Source organism: Scardinius erythrophthalmus (genome assembly GCF_964197995.2).
Source record: "Scardinius erythrophthalmus genome assembly, chromosome: 11".
Lineage (NCBI taxonomy): Eukaryota > Metazoa > Chordata > Actinopteri > Cypriniformes > Leuciscidae > Scardinius > Scardinius erythrophthalmus.
The window spans coordinates 37,916,305-37,933,470 of record NC_138231.1 but is presented as its reverse complement, the minus strand read 5'-3'; the positions used below and the strand labels follow the sequence as shown (position 1 = coordinate 37,933,470).

General features: G+C 43.2%; 1 protein-coding gene across 1 annotated transcript; it reads left to right on the top strand.

Annotated features, from left to right (window-relative positions):
• Nucleotides 1-272: 272 nt before the first annotated feature.
• asb2a.2 (ankyrin repeat and SOCS box containing 2a, tandem duplicate 2) lies at nucleotides 273-6,128 on the top strand. The gene is made up of 10 exons (XM_081377841.1): nucleotides 273-338; nucleotides 597-827; nucleotides 953-1,057; nucleotides 1,485-1,654; nucleotides 1,738-1,893; nucleotides 1,980-2,225; nucleotides 2,313-2,484; nucleotides 3,090-3,660; nucleotides 3,875-4,028; nucleotides 4,153-6,128. Exons 2-10 carry the CDS (start codon nucleotides 604-606, stop codon nucleotides 4,278-4,280), a joined length of 1,926 nt encoding a protein of 641 aa, XP_081233967.1. The 5' UTR covers nucleotides 273-338; nucleotides 597-603; the 3' UTR covers nucleotides 4,281-6,128.
• The last annotated feature ends 11,038 nt before the right edge of the window (nucleotides 6,129-17,166 follow it).

Below are 17,166 nucleotides of genomic sequence, written 5' to 3'. Positions count from 1 at the left end.
GATTTATAGCAAATTTATTCAATTTGTGGTTAAATGTTATTTTCTAGTTCAGGGAAAAGGTGATTTTACCAGTTTCAAATCAAAGTAAACCAATCCGATAGTTCTTCTGCTCTTCCCGTTTCTTGGCCCATAAGCAAAGAAGATCATGTCACATCTAGGCCAGATATGATATAATGAATCACATGCAAGCCAGGCAGATATATTTATAAGATTTTCAGTTTTGTTTACATCATGACGTAAAATCAGACTCTTCATAAAGCAAGCAGCAGCAACTGCCGTACAGAAGAAGGAGGAGAACCCCATGCACACATTAATAATTGTTGATATTCTGCAGAAAGGTAGGTGGACATCTTAATGATTATAGTAATGAATTATAATGTTGATGTTAGGACTTATGAAACCAAAGATGTAAGGGACCTTGTGTGCATTTTTTTTATGTTTATTATTATTTTTTATGTTTATTTATTTATTTATTTATTTTTATTAACCTGGTATTTTGAAGCTAATTTGTCTTGACAGTTTGATTGATTAGAACTAGGCCTACAATATTTGAACATTTTTCGGGGTTAAAATTTCTGAGCATTTTACTATCACAGGTGCAAAATGGCAGCAGCCATGGCTGTTCCAAGGGCAATAAATGAAGACCTAGAGGACTACAGTGCGTATGCACACTTGTCTGAAGAACAGCTGCTACAGTTAGCTATTGAACGAAGTCTAGCTGATATAAATTTAACTCCACGGCAGAATCGACAACTGCATGCTCACACAGAGCCAGCTGTCCCTACACAACAACCACAATTTCACCCTAACTCAGCAAACCCACCCAGGTGATTTTTTATTTTATTTTTCATCTTGTTATGCACAACTATGCTTCAAGTAAACAATCACATACAAAAAAAAAAATACTTTTACGTCTCTATATAATGAAACTTTATTGCTGCCCTCCTTTCAGTGAGAGTATGTGTACACAAGATCGTTTCTTCAGTAAGGACAAAGACAAGGTGATTGCCTGGACAAGGCACAATGGACACCTGAAGGTCACTGTGGAGAATGTGAAGTGAGTGGCAGGAAAGATCTCATTCAATTTGTGTGTGTGCTGTTGTTCTGATTAGCAGCAACCTATTACTGATATTAAGACCAACAGCACAATTGCGAGTGCAATACTGCTTTTGTATAACAGTTCAATTAGCAGGTTAATATTGAGTAACTTACATTTCAGACACAATATTTCCCATTAATTTGTTCATCATTGCTTTTCTAAAATGCATAAATGAATGGCACACTGTATTGTTTCCTTCATGAATTAATCATTGTTTTTGAACTAATTTTTTTAATGAGTGACTCACTTGTTGCCACCTACTGGCGCAACGTTGTAACGTACAAATATAGGTCAATAGAGATAATAGCAATATCATGCTCATGGATTAATCTCATCCATTGAGATAACAGTCCTATTCTTAAGATTCTCTTATTTGTTCTTTCAGTGATATAGATCCTTTTCTCTCAGCCATTTGGAGAGGAGATGCAATGGCTGTACAAGAAATCATTAATTCCAAATCTAAAAATATCAATGAACCCAATCTAGACGGCTGGATACCGCTTCATGAGTCTGCATACTATGGCCATATCGAGTGCCTCAAGATTTTGCTCAAAGGTGATGAATGAATCAATTCAGATTCATGTCCAGTCCAGAATCGCATTCTAAAAAATCACAGTTGTATCCCATCTCTCCCACAGCCAGACCAGATACAATCAACAAACAAACAAACACAAGACAGACACCGCTCATTCTGGCAGTGGTTCGCAAACATGTTTCTTGTGTATTGCACCTCTTAGAGCAAGGTGCTGATCCTAACATTGCAGATAACCAGTGGGAGACACCACTGCACAAAGGTAAACATATGTTTAGCATGATATCTCTCAACAACTGCACAAATGACCAGAAAGAGGTCTGAACCATCACTGTTGATTTTTTACAGCATGTGAGAGACCTAATGAAGAGATTGTGGAGCTTCTTTTGAGATTTGGAGCTTCACCAACCAAAACCTGTATTCAAGGTGGTACTCCACTACATGAAGCAGTGAGGAACAAAAAGTTAGAGATTTGTAAGATATTGATACAAGCAGGGGCAAAGCTGTGGGCCAAAAATGTTTATGGCATTGACAGCCTGTTTACAGCTGCTCAGTGTGATGCAGTCGACGTGCTTAACTTCCTAATTTGTAAAGGTAAGGATTTTTGTAAGGTAAGACAAGAGAAAAAATCTATTACTTACTTTAATCTAAGTAGCATTGACCAAGTTACCTATTCTTTAGGAGGTAATATTAATACCCAGGCAAATGATGATGCAACTGCATTGTTTGAGGCTTCTAAGAATGGTCATGATGAAGTTGTTGAGATCCTCTTGAAGAAAAGAGCTGATGTTAACAAAGCCAACAAAGCTGGATTACTTCCTATTCATATTGCAGCAAAGAATGGTCATGAGAGGTTAGTAAGCCTACACTATATAAGTACATCCCATATTTATCTTTATTACACATAGCTCTTGAGATTACGTAAATTTGATTGGTTCTGATTGAAAGCTCCAAATCTGATTGAAATCTGATTGGTGGAGCTTTCTTTGCAGAATCATGCTATGATCAATGTTCAATGTTCAATCAATGTAGTTTTTCACCAGGAATTCCACTTCTGAACATGGCTGTTTGACAAAAATAAGTTGAAATAATGTGAACTGATGACTTTAACAAAAGCATATACCATTGAATAACAGCCTTGGAGCTCATAGTAGGTCTGTCTTTCAAAATGTGTAATTCTTCATTAAAAATCTAAAGTCCCCTATATGGAGAAAATAAATGGGATTTTTACTTCTGGAACCCAACTGCACTCTATAGTATACTCACCATTGTCCGCAGCAATATAAAAGTCCACTCATCAGTAACTGGTTCTACTGCCGTGTCTCTTCTATCAAGCCACAGACTCATGCTCATTTCATACAAACGCAACTGGCATCTCAGTTAGTGATTATATTGAAAATGATCTTGAAGAATTTTATTCATGAAGAAATAAATACCTCTATTTCTCATCTTCCTCAGCATTGTTGCCATACTAATCCCAAGAACTAACATGGCCAAAGTGAAATACTCCGGCATCAGTCCTCTTCATCTTGCTGCAGAAAGTAACAGAGATGATGTTCTAGAAACGTTGATTGAGGGTGGATATGACGTCAATGCCACGCTGTCAGATGACTGGTCAAAAATGCATGAAGATCGTCGCAGCACGGCTCTGTACTCGGCTGTGGCAAACAGGAACATTGAGGCAGCTACTATGCTGTTAGAAGCAGGTGCTAACCCCAACCTGGACATTTTCAACACCCTGCTAGTGGCTGTGAGGAAGGGAAGTATGGAAATGGTGGCCTTACTGGTACAGCATGGTGCTAATGTCAATGCCCTACTGCCAACTCATCCCACCAACTTCCCAGTGGTTTTGGGTTTCTGTATAAGGCATATGTTGATGATGAAGTATCTACTGGACAATGGCTGCGATGCACTATCATGTTTTAACTGTAAATATGGCAGTAATCCTCATCCCCCCATAAAACTAAGACGGAATGGACATGAAAGAATATATTGTTTGAATGACGAACCATCAGAATACTGTGTGCAGGTGCAGATTTTTTATGAGATAATTTCACTGTATTTAAAAAAAAAACACTTTTAGAATAAAACCATCTGTAAGTTTATATAATTGTTTCATTATATTTTATAAAATAAAATATGGAATTTAATCTTATTATTATATTTATTACACTCTATATTCAATTGTATAATTTTACTATTTTCTGTAAAATCAAATTAATTTTATTTAATTTTTTTTACAGTTTTGTGAGATAATTTCTCCTCCCTCAGTCAGCGAATTGGCGGGACCCATCATAAACATGTTTCTTGACTATGTGGGTCATGTTAAACTCTGCTCTAGAATAACTGAGTACCTAGACAGCTACGAAGAATGGGCCCATATTAAAGAAAAATCAGGTAAGAAAGTCTTTCTAATTTCTTCATTTGCAGAATCTAAAATTATTGATGTGCAATTAAATCTTTTTTTTTTTTTTTAAATAATTGGAACTAAAAATGAAAAACTGAAACCTCTCTATTTCAGTTCTTCCTTGCACACTGATGCATCTGTGCAGACTCAAGATTCGTCAGCGAATGGGAATCACCAGACTGAGGCGAATCAATTCTCTTCCTCTACCAGGGAGACTAATCAAGTTTTTGAGTTATGAATGAGAATCATTTGAGGATATCCTGTGATGAACGTCATACCAATCTGAATTGTTTACAGAACTTGCTGATTTGAATTCTTTTGTTACAGGGTAATCACAGATTTAAAAACTTGAGATCTGAAAATAGAAACCATTTAGCATAATTACTTTATTTGTACGGAATTCTCAATACATGTTTGTACATGAAAATAGAATAATATTAAAATGTAAATAGGACAAATACAGTATTAAAAGTCAGAACTAGCACACAAGCAAAGGCAGTATATGAAGGGCTGGCTTTCTTCAATATGTAATTTTATTTGCATAACCAAATTTACTTGCACTTTAAGGCTTTTTATAATGTGACTATAAGTGGATATTTCTGACCTTTAATCTGCTGTAAACACAATGAAATATTATGTGATGTTTTCTTATTCTGCTTTAATATCATGAAGATGTACTGTACACAGTGTAGGTAGCCTATTGTACATTTGATTTGTAAATTAGTTAACATTGATGTAACCTGTCATATTATAGAGCTTTGTGTAACTCGGCAGTATTCCTGTAAGTTTCTGGTGTTCCCTTTCAATATTGGTCTCTCAACATTGCGTCAGAATTGACGCTATGGGGAAACACATTTCTCCAAGAAATACTGAAGCCAGATTGGAACAACGCTGTTGCATTGCAATGGCCAATGGCGTTCAAGAGCACGAATCAGGGGTGGGATCACTCCCTATATAAGATGGTGCAGAATGACATCTCCTTAGAATCATTCTCCTCCACACAACACAAGTCAGAAGCCTTTCTTTTTCGCCGTCAAGACATTGATTAAAATGGATGATGCTTCTTCACCTTTCCCTATTCAGCGTTTCAGCAAGAACTCAAAAAGATTTGCAACGCCTGTGTGGGATCCATCGAGCTCCCGGGCCGACAAGAGCTGTCATATACAAACAGCCGAGCTTGCAGCCTCAGCCTCCATGGGATCATGACGCATTACTGTATAAACACTAAGCCACTGTTTTCAGTAATGTATTGTATTGCTGTCTATACTAACCGGCCAGCACTCCCACCACTCAATGACTTCATATGGTATACATCGACTGTGCCGTTGTATTGATTAGGACGTGTAGTGTTGCTTACATTCCCATTATGAATGCTGATGCTGCTGCCATTCAGTTGCTTTTTATGATCAATCCCTGGCTGTACTGCTGCTTTTATAAGGTGTATGGTGTTGTTTACACTAATTACTGTATAGGTCAGTGTTGCCGCCGTTCATTGCCTTGCTATGATATTCACCAGCTGTGCCGCTGTTCTCATGAGAGGGTATTGTGCTGCTTGTGCTATCTGCTATATATGTCGGCATTGCCGTCATTCATAATGTTTTCATGATAAAGCACTGCGCGTACACAGCCGCTCAAAAAAACTAAAATTGCGCACATAGACAGATGCAAAAATTTGTAGGGAAAGACATTTGATTGTATGCTCAGGCAAACCGCTATAAAGTTAGAACCAAGCGGCAACCTTCCTGTTTCTCTCTTGAAACCAACGGAAGAGACTTTAACTGCAATTAATCGACTGGCCGCTAGAGACAGGCTGCAAAAGCGAGTCAATCCCATATGTTAAAATATCCAACTTTCCAGAAAAAAATGTTTACAGCCTGGTGCAAAAAGTGGTTTTGGTCTATACCGGTGGTGCTTGGACCCTGATAATCACTGCTTAGCTATATTTATTTAAAACCTATTTCTATAGGTTGACATTCAGGGCTGTTGTGGTCGTTGCAGGGTGCAGGTTTCAGTGTGAGAAAGTAAACAGGGACTATAAACTATCCTACAGTGGTTGCAGCATGTAAGAGATCTAATAAACCTAATACAATTTAAATACCATTCTTTCAAATAGTTTATGTATTCAACGGGTATCATAGTTGGCTAGATACCACAACCATAATAAATAGTGTCTAATCAAAAAGAGTAACAGTTTGTTAATCAATATTACTTTTAAATATAGCATATCAGTGACTAAAAGTCTAAAAACAGCATGTAATTATATACTGACAAAAAATATTATACATATGGCAATGATTCTTGAAATTCAGACATGAGCTGCAGAGCAGGTGGAGTCGCAGGCTGCAGAGAATGCAGGTGGCAATTGGGAACGTCATATCTTGCTGAGATGAGGGAGGTCGACAAAGTGTACTTTCTTGACAGCCCCATCTTACAGGGTGGCCTCTTCAGCAACACTGTCAAGGACTTTGCCCAGCAGTTCTCGGCAGTAAAGAAGCAGGCCAAGGCGATTAAACACATCTTGCCTCTGCACAATGACCGCTGTGAGGTCACACTCGTTGTCTGCTCATTGCAGAGGGCATAATGAATTCACCCTAGGCTGAAAGAGTGTGTACAGGCATTTTTCAATATTTTTCTTTCTGTGTATTAATAAAGTCTGTGCTTTTGGAGAGATATAATATAGATTGTCCTTCTGTTTCCGTTCGCACAGCTTTTACAGCAAAACACATCAACGCCACTTTTTTCATTCTTAAAGTGAACTTTTTGCCTCTATGGTGACTGATTCATTGTTTTACATTGCCACCTTGAACTTGGGAATGCAATGCCTCTGGTGTGAGGCATAAGGCGCTTCATCCATAGCGCACACACAGAGAGCGCACAAATACCCTTCTTGTGCTTAAATGGACAAATACACATAAAAGTACCAGTATCATAGTCATTATGTCTTAAAGGGTCTTTTTTTAGTTAATAATCTCTAAGAATGGGGCTTTATTAGTGCTGTTCATTGATTCAAGTAACATTTTTGACATTTGGGTATAAAGTGTTTTAATTCTACAATATATGGTGTAAAAACGTCTGAGTGCTGCCCTCTTCAGGTTGAACGGTGGCTACTGCAGTTGAATTTTCCTATTGGATGTTTGCAGTGCTGCGTGACGTAAGCAGGTTCCAGCTCACCACGCCCTCCCTTGGTACGAGCTACCACGCATAGTATTGCATAAGTTAGGATAGCTTCAAGTTAGCGTAGATTTATCTGTATTTAGTACAGTGGTCAGGAGGGTACGTAGGTGTAGTGTTGCTGGTTGCAACAGCACTGCTGGACTGCATAGCTTTCCAGCAGACTTGGAAATTAGGCGCCAGTGGAGCTCAAGTGTTCAACCTGAATATTACGCGGGATTGCTTCTCCAACGCAATAGAGGTGGAAATGGGCTTCTCCACACAGCTCGCGCTGAAAAGCGACGCAGTGCCAAACGCTGCTCCTCCTGCATGGACTCCACCACCGCAGCGGCATCTTGATGTGAGTGATCATATATATATATATATATATATATATATATATATATAATCACAATTTATGGTTAGGCTAAAGTTAATCCTCTGGGGTCGACAAACGCGGCAGCGCATTTTGCTGGATTTTTTCCTCATACAGTAGTGGCAAAATATGAATATGCCTACAGAGAGCACGCGCTATTGACATCAACTATTGATAAAACTCATCAGATGCATGTACTTTACGTCGTCTTGCGACCCTGTGAGTCACTCTCCATTTTAGAGTCTGACAGCTGTCAATTAATCCGTCACTGCGGGTCTCAGGTGCACGCCCCCAACTTGTTATGATTAATTATGAATATTTGATTCAGTTAATCAGATTAACTTGATGTAGCTAAATTAATGTTACAATCAATTAATCAGTTAATCCAGCGAACACTCAGTATTGATTATTATTAATTTTAAGAAAAGGGTATTTCATGGCCACAGAAAAATTATTCTTTCTTAGCACGTACAGCACTTAGAGCGTGTAGCAAGATCAGGAATCGTTAAATTGACTTTGCTGCAAGCAGAGAATCTGAACCCAATATGTATTGTGCACAAGTTTTTTTAAACTAAATAACCAAAACAACTAATTTAAACAAACACATACACACAATCACACATGGGTAAAATGGAAAGTGACAGAATGAAACCGGAAACAGAAACAGGGAATGAAGTTATGGACAAGAGTAATTTAACCATATGAAAAGAACCAACAGCCTCTGAGTTCATAACACCTTGTTAAGAGGATTTTACTGCTTATCCTAAACCTCTGTTTAGTTAAAATATTCAATACTTGAATTTCCTTTGCAGTTGAAACAGTCTGTTGTTGTTACAGAATAACTTGCGTGGTTTGTTTGATTCTGTTATATTTGGGAGAGAGTTCCCTATCGGTTTGACGTGACCGACGATTTTATGATCTCACTCAGAGGACTGATCTACTTCGAGTGTAACTAAACGAGCCAATTCAATTTCACATTGGCATGCAGTCATTGCATTCAGCTGCTCTGCCTCGTCAGCGCGGGTATAAATGAGCAGCTGGTGCATGATGCAATCAGCTTTTCGCTTTGGAGTTGAGCTTCTGCCAACAAAGAAGATCTACAGCAGGGTTCACCAATCTCAGTCCTGGAGGGCCGCTGTCCTGCAGAGTTTAGCTCCAACCAGCTCCAACACACCTGTTTGAAAGTTTCTAGTATGCCTAGTGAGACCTTGATTAGCTGGTTCAGGTGTGTTTAATTGGGGTTGGAGCTAAACTCTGCAGGACAGCGGCCCTCCAGGACCGAGATTGGTGAACCCTGATCTACAGAAAGAACTGTAAAAAGGAGTTTTTTACCTGCTCTTTTGGAGTGTTGGCGACACGGCATGGCAGCGACTACCCTCAACCGATCCAGCACATTATGAAACAATAGCTGTTTTAACAGCTGGTAACGGTAGCATACCGCAGGATTCCCCTTACCCTTTGGTGTTGCGAGTGGGCGTTTTCCCTGCATGCTTCAGCACAGACAAGAGAGCAGTTCTCTAAAAGAGCTTCACAGTGTGTGCGCGTTTGTACAAAAATGGCAAACACACCGTGCGTCTCTGGATGCGGCCGTTTCCTGACGACAGGTGATGGTCACGGACGCTGCATTGTATGCTCGGGCATTAGGCATGCAATGTCAGCGTTCCTGGATGAGTCATGTTCTCACTGCGGGAACATGACCATCTCGGAGCGCCGATTGCGACTCTCACTCCTAAAAGGTATGGGAGCCCCCTCGCCTCTGCCTCGATCTAACCCTCCTCGGGGGACTATTTTCAGTAGCTTGGGAGATCTGAGGGTGACAGTGAGGACCGGTTCCGGGGGGCCACCACCCCCGGGACCCCCTCACTCCCCTGTTCCGCAACCAGCTGGGCCGTTGGAGGAACGGGCTGGGCCACCTTTGAAGCCCTGAGGGACCTGCACAAGGGTAGTCGTGACCCAGGGGTTCTCCAGGAACTTCGTGGCGCAACAGACCTCGCGCTACGTGCGACAAAGGTCACCGCGCGGTCACTGGGTCGAGCGATGTCCACCCTGGTGGTCCAGGAGCGACACCTCTGGCTGTGCCTGCCGGATATGCGGGAGACTGAGAAGGTCAGATTCCTTAACTCCCCTGTCTGCCAGACCGGTCTCTTCAGCGAGGCTGTCGAGACCTGCGCCCAACAGTTCTCGGTGGCACAGAAGCAGACGGAGGCCATTAAAATCCTGCCCTGGCGGTTGGCCCCAAGTAAGAGGCCGTCGGAGCCAGCGACCTCGTCTGCTCCTCGCCGAGGGCGCCCTCCCACGTCCGCCTCCGCTCCTCCGCAGCAACCACCAGCAAAGCAGTGCAGAGGAGCCGGACGCGGACGCGGCCGTGGCGCCCCGCCCGTCCAGGCCTCTGCCAAACCAGGAGGGAAGAAAAAGGGTAAGAGGCCCTGAGACTGGCGACCCAGAGGTGGAGAGGATTACTCCTTGGGAGATGGCAACAGGACCACTCCCTCCCCCGGAGGAGGACTGGCGGGAGAATCTTTTGTTCCAGTTTTCTTTTGTTCTGCCGCTGCCCCACCCCGGGTATGCCTGTGGTTCCTTTGGTTCCACTTGTACGGTCTCTGCAAGCCTGGCTTGCGCTCCCCAGGCCGTCTCGCTGGCTCATTCGGACCATCAGGCTCGGCTATGCGATTCAATTCACCCGGCGTCCTCCCAGGTTCAGGGGTATTCGGTTCACATCAGTAACCTCAGAAAATGCCCTTGTCCTGATAACGGAAATCACGGTCCTACTGGCGAAGGATGCAATAGAGCCGGTTCCTCCAGCCGATATGAAGACAGGGTTCTACAACCCTTACTTCAATGTACCCAAGAAAGGCGGTGGGTTACGGCCGATCTTGGACCTGCGAGTTTTGAATCGGGCCTTACACAAGCTACCGTTCAAAATGCTGACGCAGAAACGCATTTTCGAATGCATCCATCCCCAAGATTGGTTTGCAGCGATAGACCTGAAGGATGCATACTTCCATGTCTCCATCCTGCGACACAGAATATTTCAGCATTTCGCGTTCGAGGGTCGTGCATACCAGTACAAGGTCCTACCCTTCGGGCTGCCCCTGTCGCCTCGTGTCTTCACCAAGGTCACGGAGGCAGCCCTTGTTCCTCTGAGAGAGCAGGGCATTCGCATCCTCAACTACCTCGACGACTGGCTCATACTAGCACAGTCCCGAGCTCAGTTGTGCGAACACAGGGACCTGGTGCTCAGTCACCTCAGCCAGCTGGGTCTTCAGGTCAACCGGGAAAAGAGCAAACTTTTGCCAGTGCAGAGGATCTCTTTTCTTGGTATGGAGTTGAACTCGGTCGAACAGACAGCACGTCTCACAGACGAGCGTGTCCAGTCGGTGCTGAACTGCCTGAACACTTTCAAGGGCAGAATCGCGGTTCCACTGACACATTTTCATAGGCTCATGGGGCATATGACGGCGGCAGAAGTACCGCTCGGTCTTCTCCATATGAGACCGCTTCAGCACTGGCACCATGGCCGAGTTTCGAGGTGGGCGTGGCAACGCGGCACCTACCGGGTCCAAGTTACTCCAGAGTGTCGCAAACACTTCAGCCCGTGGTCGGACCCGTTGTTTCTGCGGGCAGGAGTCCCCCTGAAACAAGTGTCCCGACATGCAATGTTTTTCACAGATGCCTCTGCCATCGGCTGGGGTGCCAAGTACAACGGGAATGCAGTCTCAGGGGTTTGGACGGGACCCCATCTGCATTGGCATGTCAACTGCCTAGAGTTGCTAACAGTACGTCTTGCTCTGAGCCGCCTCAAACGGTGCCTACAGGGGAAAGACGTGCTGGTCCGCACAGACAACATTGTGACTGTTGCGTACATGTTGCAACTCACCCGCCACCTCCTCCTCTAGAGTCAGAAGCAACTGAGGTCGCTTCATGCCATTCACATTCCTGGTGCACTCAACACCATAGCCGACAAGCTATCACGTGCAGCACTTCCAAAAGGATGGAGACTCCAACCCCAAGCGGTTCAGGTGATTTGGCGTCGTTTCGAAGAGGCACAGATAGACCTATTTGCCTCCCCAGAGACCACCCACTGCCAGTGGTTCTGTTCCCTGACCGAGGCAACTCTTGGCACGGACGCTCTGGCACACAGCTGGCCCCGGGGCCTGCACAAATATGTGTTTCCCCCAGTGAGCCTTCTCACACAGACATTGTGCAAGGTCAGGGAGGACGAGGAGCAGGTCTTGCTAGTAGCTCCATACTGGCCCAGCAGGACCTGGTTCCCAGAACTAATGCTCCTCGCGACAGTCCCTCCTTGGCCGATTCCTCTGAGGAAGGATCTGCTTTCTCAGAGACGGGGCACCCTCTGGCACCCGCGCCCAGACCCTGGATGGGACACGGAGGTTCTAGGTGACTTACCCCAAGAGGTACTTAACACCATCAGTTCGGCCCGAGCACCGTCTACGAGACGAGCTTATGCACTGAAGTGGAACCTGTTCGTCGAGTGGTGTTCTTCTCACCAAGAAGACCCCCTGGAAAAACTGCACTGGCTGCCTATTAAACATCGCATCAATTTTAAAATATTGCTGATCACTTACAAAGCACTAAATGGTTTAGCTCTGCAGTACTTGAGCAAGCTCTTAACGCATTATAGTCCTTCACGTCTATTGCGATCTCAAAATTCCGGCCAGTTGATAATACCTAGAATATCAAAATCGACTGCTGGCGGTAGATCCTTCTCCTATTTAGCACCAAAACTTTGGAACAGTCTTCCTACCATTGTCCGGGAAGCAGACACACTCTGTCAGTTCAAAGCAAGATTAAAGGCACATCTCTTTGACCTAGCATTCACATAATACATTATAGACTTCTATAATTCAATGTTAGGCTGCATAGATTAGGTCAGCTGGAACCGGGAACACTTCCCATAAATCCTGATGTACTCGTTACATCATAAGAAGAATGGCATATATGCTAATTTTAGTGTCTTTGTTTATCCTGAGGTTTTCCCGCAGCCTGCCGGATCCAGGCCGTATCCAGATCTGATGAAGGACCTTCGCCTGGACCCGATCCAACGCAGTGCTGAAGTGCCAACTAGTCTCTCCCTATGGAGGATCCCTTTACCACTCTACAGATAAAGAGTTGTCGGGAAACTCAATTAACGTACCTACCCCGAATTGATAAAATAAAATAAAATTCTGTATAAAAAAAAAGGAAACGCCAGTACTTTGTTTAGGCTTGGTTTGTCGGGAATTCCAAACCAGCGCACATATATTCAAACGCACATAACTATAGAACCAATTCTTAATGCGCATGTGACCGCCATCAGCGTTTCTCACAGGTTCGCGTTTAAAGTCTGTGTAGAGAGAATGGTGTCGTCTTAGCGGCCCCAAATTTAATAACAAATGATCATTGCGACGGAAGCGAATCAATCAAAACTAACTTTAGCTGGAAAATAACTATATTAAAGAACCGCTATAAAGCCAAAACAATCTCTGTTACATTAAATTATACGTTTATCTCTGTAAAGCTGCTTTGAAACAATCTACATTGTTAAAAGCGCTATATAAATAAAGATGACTTGACTTGACTTGGAAATGTTCGATCAGAGCCTTGCTTTCCTTCCTGCAGCAAGGGTTGGAGCGGAGGCTGTCCCCCTCCACCCTCAAAGTTTATGTTGCTGCAATATCTGCATACCATGACCCCATACTGGGTAAATCGGTTGGGAAGCATGACCTGGTCGTCAGGTTCCTTGGGGGGCGAGAAGGTTAAATCCTCCTCGACCTCCCTCCATACCCTCTTGGGAACTTACGCTGGTACTAAGAGCACTTCAGCTCGTTCCATTTGAGCCTTTGCAGTCAGTTGACTTAAAGCTTCTAGCTATGAAGACTTTGCTTCTGCTGTCATTGGCCTCCATCAAGAGGGTAGGGGACCTGCAAGCATTTTCGGTCAACGAATCGTGCCTGGATATGGATATGTGCCCAAGGTTCCCACCACTCCTTCCAGGGACCAGGTGGTGAACCTGCAAGCGCTGCCCCCGGAGGAGGCAGACCCAGCCCAAGCTTTGCTTTGTCCCGTCCGAGCACTCAGAGTGTACATAGACCGGACACAAAGCTTCAGGACCTCAGACCAGCTCTTTGTCTGTTTCGTAGGCCAGCAGAAGGGGAAGGCTGTCTCCAAGCAGAGGATGGCCCACTGGATAGTGGATGCTGTAGAGCTTGTAGAGCTGCGGGCTGGGTGACACCCAACACGTTCACTAGGTTTTATAGGCTTCGTGTGGAGCCGGTCGCCTCCCGTGTTCTCACCTCAAATGGTCAGAGACACGAGGGGGCCCCGGGTTAGTGTCGGCTTGCTGCGCCCACAAGTGCGCTAGAATTCTCCAGAGAGTCCTCTTAGTAGACCCTGTGAGTCCTCCGATCATCCTTATGGCTTCCGGACGTTGCGGAGCGTCCGGTGCCAGGCCTACAACTGATGTATATGTGCCATATGTGCGACCTTCAGCAGGTTTCCATATGCGTGTTCCACGGCAAGCTCTTAATGAAACCCGTGTCTCCCCTTGCAGAGTCCGCCCTGCCATCCCTGCCAGTGTTGTTATCCTCTGGATGGTGAGAGCCACTCAGGGACTCCGTATTGCACATCCCTCACAAGGTTAGTCCATACGGTATCTTCCACTAGACCTCTAGTAGGATGTGGATTCCTCAGCGTTCCCTCCTTTGTAAAAGAAGGGGGGCACGCTTTCCCAGCATTATCCAATATTTGTCACTATAAAGGGGTTATTCGGAACAGTAGTGATGGACACTCTCTGGGTAAGCCCTGTCTCATCGCCAAGAAGGGTAAGAGGGTTTAGGAGGCTTGCCCAGGGCGCTAGAAGCGGGCAGCGCCCGTGGCGCTTTGGTAGGGATCCCAAAATCGTCGGTCACGACAAGACGTCGAGAGTGACCGAACAATAGGTAACTTCTCGGTTACATATGTAACCCTCGTTCCCTGAGAGAGGGAACGGAGACGTCTCGTCCCGTCGACCACGGGCGCTGTACCATCGCTGGGGCCTGGGTCACCAACTCGGCTCAACTCCTCAGTGAAAAACTGATTGCATCATGCACCAGCTGCTCATTTATACCCGCGCTGACGAGGCAGAATGCAATTATTGCATGCCAATGTGAAATTGGCTCGTTTAGTTACACTCGAAGTAGATTGGTCCTCTGAGCGAGATCCCAAAATCGTCGGTCACGTCGAGACGTCTCCGTTCCCTCTCTCAGGGAACGAGGGTTACATATGTAACCGAGACGTTCTCTCTCTCCCGTGTATGCACATGGTTGGTTGTAGATTGAGGCCTGCCGGCATGCTGGAGAGGCCACGCAGAACAGCACACAGAAGATGCAGAGAAGAGGGAAGAGAGCGGGCGGTCACTCTGACAGAGCTTTTTTACTCTGGGTGGAGGTCCTACTTCCATGGATCAGTGAGCCAATGTTAGCCTAAGCTTTTAGAAGGAAACGTTTTACGGTCCTTTGCCTTAAGCAGATTGTTTGCATATGTAACTGGATTGGGTGCAGATGAAGAAACTATTAAAGATTCTTGGAATACTAAAATGTTGCATAGGTTTCAACATATAATATGCACGATCACGTAGGTCTTTAAAATACAAATTCGTAAATACCAAACATGTAATCTTGAATAATCAAGTGACACTTTTATGCATTCAGGGATTAATACATCGGCAAAACACTATAAAATAATGATCATATAGTGAAATCATATACATGAATGTACATGTCTCAAGTGATTTTTCGACTGAGTAGGAAAAGGGTATATTATTTAATAATTCTATCATAAGGCAGGCATAGAACAAAATACAATACAAGAGACAATATACAGTAATAATAGATACCTGTCCTTGGGATATGCATGTTCATTTATAGGAAAAATTGTCTATAAATTAATGCAGGAAAGTCTGTTTAAGGGCTATGTGTCTTTCCTTGCTTTTCACATTTTTTTCAAGCAATAATAACAGTCTTATCTGATGGAAGCCCTGGTGACTTTTCGGGTGATGGTCCATTACTAATAGGCTTTAAAGCTTATTTGTTACATGTAACAAATAATAATGTGTCTGATTTGTCGCAGTCACTGCATCAATATATTGGATGCAATATATTGCATTTGGTCTTAATGTGATAGCAGCCTAATATAGCCTACCTGCTGCTGTCTGTGTCATTGAAGTTAATCAAAGAACAAAAGAAAAAAAAAATCACTCACTGATCTTGAGTGAATAACTTTTGTTGCTTTAACAAGGATTAATCTATATTTAATTTATACAGTGAAGATTATGCAATGCTATTTTATGTGTGATTATTCAATTTCTGTACCTGAATTACTGTTTCACCTGAAAAACTTCAAGCACTTAATTCTTAGCACTGTTTATTATTTTATTATTTTATTACTGCCGGGTCACTTTTCTACAGTAATGTTTTAAATTGATATTAGTTAGGCTTGTAGTTTTTGCTGTGGTTGGAACCAAGAATTGTGAAATTGTGAAATTTTACTGTTATCTAAAACTTTGGCAGCTTATTTATTAGAATATGTTACATGGGTCTAAACAATGAAAATAAGTAATTATTACACATAATATTCTTTCACGCCCTAAAGTAGCCTTGGCAACCCCTTTCCCAGCCTATGCATAAAAGTCTAGTTTTTAATGATTTCTGTATTGTTCTTTCTTCCATCTGGTTACCTCATAAATCAATTCAGCAATTGTGCCATTTTCCACAGGGACCGGGACACACTCTCGACTCCTCAGCACAAACCTGAATGAGTGGATGCCTGCTCATTTTAGTGTGACCGCTATTGTCAGCATTCGACAACACGTCTCGTTCCCTCCGTCAGGGAACGGAGATTGCAATAGTAACCAAGACATTTCTGGCCCATTAAAGGCCTTGTAATAAAACAAGGGGACACAAATGCAAAAGTGCAAATCTGCAGACTGACCATGGATGTTTCCGTGGATGTAGTGGATGTTACTCAAACGTCTTGCTTTTTTATAATGTTTGTCAAATTATTCATCCATTATCCAAAATGGCAACTTAAAAAGGGTTAAATTTTTACATCAGCCCAAACAAAAGTATGATGTGAGATTATAACCTTGATTATGTGTGCTTGACATTAACATAACCGCTTTACCTATAAATAAGGAATAAGGTATTCACACAATGCAATCCCATGTCCCTTTTGTCTCGTAGCCTTGACGCACTTGTAACCTAACACAGCAAAAACAGCCTTACAATTTAACCCAGGCACTAAAGGCTTCATTAGACAAAGCCATTGTATGAAGGTAAGTTCTAACATTATTTACAGCTACATCATACAGTCTTAAATGACTAAGAGAAATTTGTTTTATTATCTTTATAAATCCATCAAGAAATATTATACTGGGTATTTTCAGATAATATATTTCTGGAAGCACATTTCTGCTGTATTCAGAGCAGAGCCCACAAACTTTTTTTTTGTAATCTACTGCAGGTCTGCTACTCCTCAAGAACAGTATTAGCTAAGAGGTTGATAATCTTAGCATACATGTCACGTGTCCTCTCCATAACATTCTCTAAACAGTCTGGTGTGGGGTG